General features: G+C 38.0%; 1 protein-coding gene across 2 annotated transcripts in view; it reads right to left on the reverse strand.

Moving 5' to 3' along the window:
* The window catches only part of GATB (glutamyl-tRNA amidotransferase subunit B), an 81,304-nt gene extending 71,323 nt beyond the window's left edge, over positions 1–9,981 (reverse strand). For both annotated transcript variants that reach the window (XM_017518951.2, XM_017518950.2), the window contains exons 1-2: positions 9,762–9,981; positions 7,689–7,839 (exon numbers count right to left, since the gene is read on the reverse strand). In XM_017518951.2, the coding sequence (XP_017374440.1) occupies positions 7,689–7,839; positions 9,762–9,937 (327 nt within the window). In that variant the 5' untranslated portion in view covers positions 9,938–9,981. The remainder of the gene's footprint in view (positions 1–7,688; positions 7,840–9,761) is intronic.
* Positions 9,982–10,684: the final 703 nt, after the last annotated feature.

Below are 10,684 nucleotides of genomic sequence, written 5' to 3' on the forward strand. Positions count from 1 at the left end.
GCCCAGCTGCTAAATTATATTTCTATCCAAAAATAAAATATGCCCATTCCCTAAAAGCCCTACCATAAGTTGGATAACATACAAGCCCATAAAGTCAGGTAGAAAAAGGATGATAGGTCATGTCTCCCCCAGGGAAGCGGAAAGACCCATCACATGCATGAGCTTGAGTATAAATGGATCTAGAATGTGGATGAGTCTATTTCTCTTAAAATCAGGGTAAGGATAAGAGTTGCGAGAGCAGGGGTGGCAGTAGGGGCTTCATTATTTGGACTTTGAGAACAAAAAACAAAAACTTCACCAGCAGAAGGCTCAGAAACCAGTACAGGTAACGTCTGATTATTACCTAGTGTTATCTTGCATATAAAATAAAAATAAATCTTGTTTTTAAAAACCCTTTTGACTATTAACCTGTTTCTTGGGAGCTCCAAATTGTCTACCCATCGCCTAATTAGAAAACAAAACAAAACCCAATAACAATCTCATCTCCCATCTTACCGCCAAAGAAAAAAAAATAACCCACAACAAAATAAAACCAATCTACTGGCTTAAGGCCTGAAAGGGAGACAGAGGCCTCTAATCAGTGGCCAAAAATGCTCCTAAAGCCTATACTTAGGTTACTTTTTCCTTGCTTCATCAGTTTAGAACATGACTTCCAATTATGGTAGGTAAGAATTTCGTTCTTTTCTTTCCCAATATCCAGGTTATATCACAGTTTTCATTAAATCAGTAGTTGGTGCTTTTATTATTATTTAAATATTTCTCTCCTGAACTAATAAAATACTATTATTACATTTCCTTTCTTTTTTCCTAGACTTGTTAAGTCTTTCGTTTTTTTCATGTGCTTCACTTTTTTTATGTACCTATTGCTCATTCCTCTAAAGACTCCAGATTATATGGAAACCTTTTTTTCCATACAAATCAGATACCTGCTAATTCCCTACTCCCATTTTTCCCTAGAATTCTTTATTCTGGAGCCACCTTCTTCCTCTTCCAACAGGTCTCATGGTAGAGCTGGCAACCTGAAACTTCTCCATTATTCCAGCAGGTTCCTGGGATAAGGAAAGGCAAACTTTTTGAGAGTCTGGCTGAAAATATCATTCTTCTACTGCCATACCTGATTGATACTTTTGGGTACAGAATCCTAGAATTATAATTTTTTTTCCCCAGGAATGTTTAAGGCACAGCTCCATTCTTTTCCAGGTGTAAATGCTGCTGTTGAGAAGTCTGATGTCTGACTCCCAATTCTTTGCATGTGGGCCTGATTATTTTTTTCTTCTCTGTAATCTTTAGAATATTAACTTTATCCCAAATAAATTTCTTGACATGCCTGCATGTGAGACTATTTTTATTCCTCATGCTGGGTAGTTGGCAGGCCCTTTCCATTTACGAGATATATGTCTTTCTCCGGGAAATTAATCCAGGTGTTTTGTTTGAGAGTTTCCTCGAGTCTATCTTCTATTTTTTCATGAGTCTCTTATTAATCAGATGCTGAACTTCCTGGAGTGATTTTCTAATTTGCTTATTTTTTTCTTCTATTGTCCTATGCACTGAACACTGGTTTTATTCTCTGGAAGATTTTCTTGACATTATCTTCTAACTTTCCTGGGGGAAGGAGAGGCACCATAATTTTAATTTCGAAGAGCTCATTTTCATCCTGTTTGTTCGTTTTTTAAAAGTGGTATTGTGTTCTTGTTTCAACGATGCAGCTACCTTCCCTTATCTCTCTGAGGGCACTTATAAAAGCTTTTAATGTTTTAAGTACTCTTTTACCCTGTGCATTATTTATAGCCTCCTATTTCCTTTAGCTTTTGTTTTTATTTCAGGCTTTGTCTATCATGTTGGAGAATTTCTTCAAGTGTTTGGTGACTTTTAGCTCTCAATCTAAATTTTAAAATAAGATACTAAAATGCCAATTAAAAGTCCCATGTAAATGCCCAAGGCTTGTTGACTGGTGGCCTTCACTCTAAGGCAATCAGGTGGCCAGGCAGATTTTTTTTTTTTTAATTGAGAGACCTCCCACCATGTCAATATCTTATGTTCTTCCCACTAGGGTCACATAAACTTCAAAGTAGCTCCTGCAGATTCTTGTCTGGGGAGGAAAGGAAGAGGAGAGATGGACATACCAGGGCACTTGAGTTCCCACACTGGGCAGGGAAAAGGACTGGGCAGGTCCTGGTTCACTACAGATGCTATCTGACAGGTTACCAGTGCCTTTCACTCTGACTGGTGGCCTCAGGGAAAGTATGTCAGGAGCTGAATTTCTCCAAAGAATATAAATTCCTCTGGGGGTGGGGCACCTGCCCAGGGTCTAGGAGAGAAGCCCAGATCTCACTGCCCTGTACGCAGACTCTGACTCAGCCCCTTTGTTTTCACCTCAGCCAGCTTTCCACAATACTTGACGCCCCCACATCCTGAGTGTTTCTAAGGTTGTGTAGGACACATCATCTCAGGTTTCACTAGTGTTCCTTCTTGCAGGCGCTTAGGTCACAGTTCATCCTGCTCTGCAAAGTGAGGCCCTCGTCCACCTACCATCTCTCTCACACACTCATCTCCTCTTCCGTTCTTTTGTAGGCGTATCATATTTGCATTGTTTCACTATCGTTTCAGTGGCACTTCTTTGGGTTACAGAGAGGATGGATTAAAATGCATGTGTTCAGTTTGCCGTACTAATCAAAAGGCTCTCCTGTCTTTAACTGCCCCTTCTTCATTGGCTCCTTTTCATCAGCAGTTTTTTGAAAATTTGTTTTATTGCAGTAAGAACACTTAACATGAGATCTACCCTCTTAAACACATTTTAAGTGTATGTTATCAGACTATATAACTCATTTAAACATTGTCGAGTCTCTCCAATATTAAGAAAGACATCACCAATAAATGTTTTCCCTTGATTCCATGTCTCCTTTCACCTGCTGCATTCTGTTTTCCTTCATAGTAAAACATTTTGAAACAGTTGCTCACAGTCTCACTTCTTCCTCTATGCCACGACATTTCTCAATCTACCACCACCTACCTTCTATTTCCATCACCCCACTCAAACCGTTCTTACGAAGGATACCCTTCTTAATAAATCCAATGGGTACTTCCTAGTCCTCACTTTACTAGACCTCTCAATAGCATCCAACATTCTTGTACTCTCTCCTTCTCAAAACACTCTCCTGCTTGGAGTTTCTGGCCCTGTACTCTCCTTATATCTTCTTACCTCTTTGCAAATGGGATCCACACTCTATCCGGGCTTATATGGTACAGGCTATGTTTTCTGCTCTAGTCTCATCCTTTCAATGTCCATATTCAAGCTCTATGCTACAACAGATGGAAAATGTTTGTTTCTAGAGCAAGCCATGTTCTGTTTTTCTTCTGGTCTTTGTACATCCTATTCACATTTTACTAGGCCAGTTTCACAAATTCCTTATATCTGTGTTGAATACTCTTCCTGTGTGCTCCTCAAGCACCTTGTATTTCCACCACTACCATGTTTAATAAAAGGTACTGCAATTGCCTGCTTGCTTGTTCACGCTCCATGTGGGCAAGACCCATGTCTATCTTCTACCAAGTTCAAAGCTGTGTCACTAGATCTAGCACAAGGGCTAGCATACCATAGGTATCCAATATATACCAGCTTAGTGAATGAAGACACACCGACATAGAGGAAAAATGAAATGTCTACAGAAAGACTGTATGTTACCACAATTGTTTTAAGTAACAATCCTAATTTTTCACTAAATCCAGAGACAATCCCATGCACTTTGAAGGCACTCAATAAATACTTACTGATTAATCTTGTGACATTTTAAAGCACTACCACTCTTCCAATTACTTGGGGCTTCTGCTATCATGGACATCTCTTTAACGGGCCAGCAGGGCAAATGAAATTATATGTACAGCAAATCTGGTCTACAGAAAAAGACTTTACACTATAACCTAAATTCTTTTGGCTATCATTTTCTATCCTCTTATTAGCATATTTAACAAATACCTGGTCACTATTTTTTGGACCAAAAAACACTCTAAGTAATTACAGATGGGAAAAAAAATCTCATAAGCCTTCTTTTTTGCAATCAAAGTAATTATTTCTAATTCAGAAATAATTTTATTCAATATACTAGTTTTTACTGGTTTTTATTACTTATTTAATTCTCTATACATCTCTGAGGTGATGAGAATACTAGGTTAGTTTTCACAGGCAGTGAAATCAAGGTTAAGTGACCAATTGTTACGTGTAGCATTTACTTTTGCTCTCACTGGCAACGTAACTGTGCTTAGTAACTCAGAGAGCCTTTGTAAAGATGAAAGCCACCAACCACTATGTGTATACTAGTAGGTAAGATTTACCTTACCTATTATTAAGAGCCTTTTAATTAATTACCTCTTATTGCCTGTTAATTACCTGATTAGTAAGAGCACTTATCACGTGCAATTACTATTTTAAGTATTTTAAAGGCACCGATTCATTTAATTCTCACACAAATCCAATGAGTCAGTTATCCTCATTTTATAAGAAACTGATGCAAAGATTAAGTAATCTACACGAAAATTCCATTCATCTCTTAGAATTTTTATCTTCAGCATTTTCCTATGCCACTAAAAGTCTATTATAAACATATCAGTGGCTTCATAATGTATGATTCACCGCTGTACTAATGTATCATAATTTACTCAATGATTCCCCCATCACTAAGAAATTGTGGTTACTTCCAATTTTCTACCATTAAAAATAGATCTGCTATAGATATCTCTTCATATAAGTCTTTGCCCACATGTTTATTTTCCAAGGACAGATTCCTAATATAAATACTAGGTCAATGAATATATGTTGGGTGAATAAATTAGTCAAAGTGCCATCATTTTGCCTGAGTTTCTTTTCCTTGCTTTTATGCTTACAAAGTTTCTCCCCAACCCAAGGACAAACAAATATTCTCCTATATTTTTTTGGATTTAATTTGACATTTAACTTATATATATATGAATTTTGTTTTAATGTATTAAATGAACAATATTTTTTCTCGAAATAGCTAACCAATTCCAAAACTATCAGTTGAATAAATCATCCTTTCCCACTGATTTTTGCTTCTTCTTATATATATTTTCCTCTTATTGGGTTACTCTTTCTTCAGGAGGCAGTGAAACTTTGGGGAGAAAAGTTAATAGGCTCAACATTATAACTGCCGAATTTAAGATGTTTATGAATCATTCAGATGGACATATACAGGACACAATAGATATAAATTTCTTGCCTAGAAGAGAGAGGGGAGCTTTATTTGAGGGTAAAAAGATTACTCAGGGTAACACAGGGAACCGACGAACTGAGAGCCAAGGAATAAAACATGGGAAACCAACATTTCAGGGCCGAGTGGCTGAACACAGTCATGTGAGAAGGCACAATCAGCCAAGTAGGGGGTGGGGAAGAAGCAGGAGAGAAGGGAGCAGTATAAGCCCTGGTCAGAAAGAATTTCAAGCATCATCATGAATCACACTTACGCTTTTGGTTTACCTGATCAAAACAATAACATAATGTTCCACTAAAATCCTCAGAAGTACAAACATACTCTGAATTTATTGGTTTGCTATAAATAGAGTTATAAGCAGAGTCTGGCTATCAGAGCATCTTTATACATCTCCATAGGACTTAGAATTGTCTAAAGGTTTTAGTGTATATTAAATCTAAATCTATTAGAGGTGAATCACAAGATTTTGAAATGTTTTGAGTGACAATGCTTTGTAATGTTGCTCACATACTAAATTAGGTTCCTTAAAGACAGAAACATTTCTGAAAAAGAGGTAATCTGTTCTGTCTACAGAATAACCCATTTAGGCTACTTAAGCCGTAATTGTTCTAAGCTCTGAAGAGGAAAACAAATCCTAGCTCATGCAAACTATACTTCTAGACTTTGTCTGCAATTTAATTAATGTAAACCAAGCTCTCAACACTCAAATGTCCCAAACACCTTCACTATGTTACTGACATGCTTATCACTGAACAAGTACCTTCTTTTTTGGTGCATAAGTTTTATGAAGCAATTAAAATGCTGGCATTTTAATTATTTTGAATTTTTCTAATATTTGACCAAATTTAGACATAACTGGAGAGTCTATTTACAGAAAACATGGTTATCTGCAAATGGATCTGTTTCTAAAGTGAACTATAATAAGTATACCCTGATAGCCATCACATTCACAGCTGTAAAAACCTAGGAGGAACTCACAGTTTATGCCCAGTCTCTTGATAATTAACTACCGCATGGGAAAAAAATGTTTTGAATCTGGAAGGGAAAATGTAGAGGTGTTATGACAACTTGCCTTCCATTTTACATGTCTAAATAAATATTATTTTATTTGTAGTATATCTGAATCTCTGCCCAAAAAAGATCTCATACATTTATAACTGAAAAATTCACTCTTCTCAAACAAACAAAAAATCTTTCCATAGATAGATCTCTAAGTCAGAGAGAGAGAGAAAGAGGCCACACCTCCACATCTACCTTCTCCCAGAGGAACCCAGCAGCAAATCAAAGGTGACCCTTGATATGGTCTGCAGGGATAGGAGTCCTCCATGACAGAAAATCTGAGTAAGAGAAAAGCTCCCAAAGATGCTGCCCCAATCCAACCAAAGCTGAGTGAGGCAGGCAAACTGGAGGCACTGCCCAGAATCTTCCACTGTGGGCAGTGACCAAGAAAAGTACACCTCTGCCTCTGCAAACCTGCCAGTGCTCAGTTCAACCAGCTTCCACCCATATTTTAATGTTTAGGAGTATGGAGTTCACCCACAACAATGTCTGCCCCTCCTCACCTTCATCACCACGATGGATATACTTTTTCTCCAAAGATGACAGGAAGCCCAAAACACAGTTGATATTTTAGGTCCTGGACAGACCATATGCTATTCATTAGCTAAAGCATTTACATTGTTCCCTCCATACTTTTCTTAAAAATTCAACCAATGATCTAAAAATATATGCAAAAAGTCTTGCTGATGGGTATACTGGGTCCACTCATTCCACAGGATCAAGTGAAAATGAGTGGTTAGATGAGTACAATAGTTAACTCACTGCATATTATGGCTATTTTCTATATTATTGAGTGTTTCTTAATTTTTAATAACCACAATCATTATTGGCCTTACACTGTAGATAATGTGATATATGCTGCTTCCTTTGAGTAGATTCCTCCTCCTCCTTCATTCATCTGCCTAAATTCTATGTGGCTTCTCAAATAGCTCAGATGACCACCTCTTCAGTAACTGTTCCTTAACTAAATGTACCCCTATCTCAATTTCTCACAATAGTCCTTCCTTTTACGGAATTAGTTGTCCCTCCTCTGGGTTACAAAACCATCCTCTGCCTATCACACTGTCCACTATTTGTTTATAAGACATATCTACCCTGCTAGTTTTTGAACTCCTTAAAGGCAAGGATATTTGCTCATCTTTATGACTCAGCTCATAGCACAATGTCTGGTGTTAGTAGGCATGCTAAATTGTTTGTGAAGTGATGAATACGTGTACAAATATGTTCAGACTTAGAATCACAGAGATGGGTTTTTAGAAAACATTTAGTACATCTCACTTTACCCAAAATTCCCTATATAAGTATTTCCAAAGAGCTGTGTTATTATTAAAACAAGAAAATAATTTTCCATGTTCAATATAAACTAAACATTTTTCTAATGAAAATAGGATTAAATAAAAGCCTTACCGGCAAAGTTCCAGGTAGAGATGCATCAAAAAAAGAAACCAAAGAATTTGGAGGTGCTGAAAAGCGAACTTGAGATCCAGAGAAGAGTTTAGAGTTGGAGGAAATCTGGGCATGAATTTCCAAACCTACCACCGCAGCCCAATTGTGTTCACTAAGAAGAAAGAGATAATAGTTAAGATGCAAGTATACTTGTCACCATGAATGAATTTCTATAAGTCTAAACCACAAATGTTAATTTCCTATATGTGTTTTAAACTTATTATAATATTATATCCTCACATTTAAAATGTGTCATATTTTATCAGTGACTAAATAAAAACAATTCATAATAAGCACGCACATTGACATTGGCAAACTAAAATTCATTTACAACATGGCATCAGGAGGCTGACTACATACACATGAAGGCAATAGAGAAAGGAACAAGTTGGCATCTTAAAACAATTTAGAAATGGGTATCAGGTGATACCCATCAGGTGACAACTGCTTGGCTGACTTCAGCGAAAAGCAGCATTTAACAAGTTAACTGTACCTGATCAAGTAATCACTTGGTAAATGAAGAAAGCTGATCTTCCCCACATTATTTAGAATTAACATAAATGGGAAGATTCTACTACTAGAGAAATAATGATAAATAGTTTCACATCTCCTATTTAAAAAAGAAATTCTCAACCATGTTTTGAATTCATTTCATAATAATGGCTTGCAAGCATAATAACCAGAGAGGCACCGATATAATACATCACCACTAAATAATACTCTTGAAAAAAAATTTGCAAGAACCTCACCATATTAAACCATCTGATATGGTATATTTTTGGTCCCCCAAATCACTTTTGATTCCTGAGACCTAATTTCAGGTTACTTTGTTCATGTTTGATTGCTATCAGATATAAGAAGTTGTTAAATGCTATAATAATCTCTCTTGTCTGGCCATTCCTTCTCTGTTGTATCTGTACACAGATCTCTCCAGGTCTTTATAAATGTGTTTATTCCCTAAGAAATCCATGTATGTTCCTATCCTGCTCTTCTCCCAAGCAATTTTTTACATTTTTTTATATATACACACATATATATGTATATACATACACAGATTTTACATTATTTTGTTTTGTTTCAATCATTTCAACACATAAATTTCTATGTCTGAAGTACTGCAAGAATAATTCCTTCTTTCCAAAGTTTGGAAACAGCCAGTAAGGGAGGGGAATTAAAGCAAAAACTCATAAGAAATTCTGCATGCAGTAAAGCATCAAAGTATTTTTGCAGTTCCATTACATGAGAGAAAAAAATGTACTTTCCATTCACAGGGAAACAATCTAATTCACGAAAAGAATACAAACTGAATACTTCTGGGCAATTTCCCTCTGTTTCTCCAACTGAAAGCAAAAATACTGCCAACCAATCTCAAAGAACAAACAAAATATTAGAACTTGCCTTATGTTTCTGTATTTAAAGAGAAACTATTTAATTCTTATATAATGAAGCATAAACAGCTGTTTGTTCAGGGGATATCTGGCCAAATAAGCAAAACTCTCTACATAACCAGAAGGGAGTATCTCTTCTTTTGGCTGCGTCTTCCTAGGTCTAGACACACACATTCAACATAATACGCCTGCAGAGATAGCTAGTGTTTTCTGACTGACATTAAGCCAGCTCTACTCAGAGCTAGTAGGTACAGGCTCCTTTTCTACCTTTAGAACACTGCTGGCCCAAACTAGCGCTAAATAAAATCAGCTAAATATGATCCCGCTACTACTGTCACCGTCCCCACTGCTACTGCTATTAGTAATATAACCGAATCCACTGTCTGTGCTGCCTTCAAGAAAATATTTGCTATTTTGCACTCGCGAATTCTCCAACTATGTCTATTTCAAAACAGTGTTTATATATGACGGCGGAGCTGATAGAGGGCCTGTTTTGTGCTTTTATTTAGGGTTCAGGGTAGGTTATAACTCAACACCCTTCCGTCAGCCAAAACGCCTAGTAGCTGGGCTGTAATTGCCATAATTTCCCCAGTCCTGCAGTTCCACCTCACAGTTAGGTGAGCAGAAATAGTATGAAACAAAATACCCTTTCCTCGGCTTCTGGGCCGTGTGGAGGGGCTGCTGAGCCACTGAGCTCTGTCCCCTAATCCTGTTGGATGGGGACCCAGTCGGAGCCCCTCTTCCGTGGCAAGAACCGCCGTCAACGCAGGCTAAAGCCCAAAGTCTTCCACGGCAGCCCCGGCGCAGCACGGGCGCCGCCATTGTAACTCCAGGGTCTTGGTCAGGTGACTCAGCCACAGTCTACAGCGAGGATCCCAGGGAAGCGTAGTTCTGTAAATGTATTTAAAACGCTACGGGCTCAGACCGGAAGACTACTATTCCCGGCAAGCATTGTGACTCGAAGACTGCCGGAACACGGAGGAGATGGGAGGGAAGGAGAAATAGAGGAGAGGGTGGGAGGGTTTCTGGGTGGGGAGGTGTGACTCCTCCTAGCGGGGAGTTGGAGAGATTTGTGGCTCCGAGCGTGTGTATGAGTTTGAGTGTGAGCGCTTAGTGCTTGGTGCTGAGAAGCGTGGCCGGGATTCTATAACCCAGTTAACCTTGCGAGGGGAAGTAAATGACCTTGACATCTCAGCAAAGACTTCCTGATCCCCTAAGCCTACTCCGTTATTTTCTCTGTCTTTTCTCCCCCTTCACACAGCGATTTGTGCATTAATGCAACAAATACTTATTTGCATGCCTATGGTAATGTCAGACTCGGTTCTTAGGCACTGTAGTTACTGCAGAGACCAAGACAGTTATGGCCCGTACGTTCATGGAGCTTACATTCTAAAGAAAAGAGACATACAGCAGTTAGCAAAAATAAGATGCTTCCACATAGGCAGTAAGTGCTATGTTTAAGCAGAGGTATTTGGAGACAAACAGACCTAGATTGAATGTTCGTGTACATTTTAACCTATTCTCCTTCTTCTTATTGGCCAGTATCAGAAGTATACTCATAATATGCTA

The sequence above is a fragment of the Cebus imitator genome, unplaced genomic scaffold (assembly GCF_001604975.1).
Source record: "Cebus imitator isolate Cc_AM_T3 unplaced genomic scaffold, Cebus_imitator-1.0 Scaffold716, whole genome shotgun sequence".
NCBI classification, from domain to species: Eukaryota; Metazoa; Chordata; class Mammalia; order Primates; family Cebidae; genus Cebus; species Cebus imitator.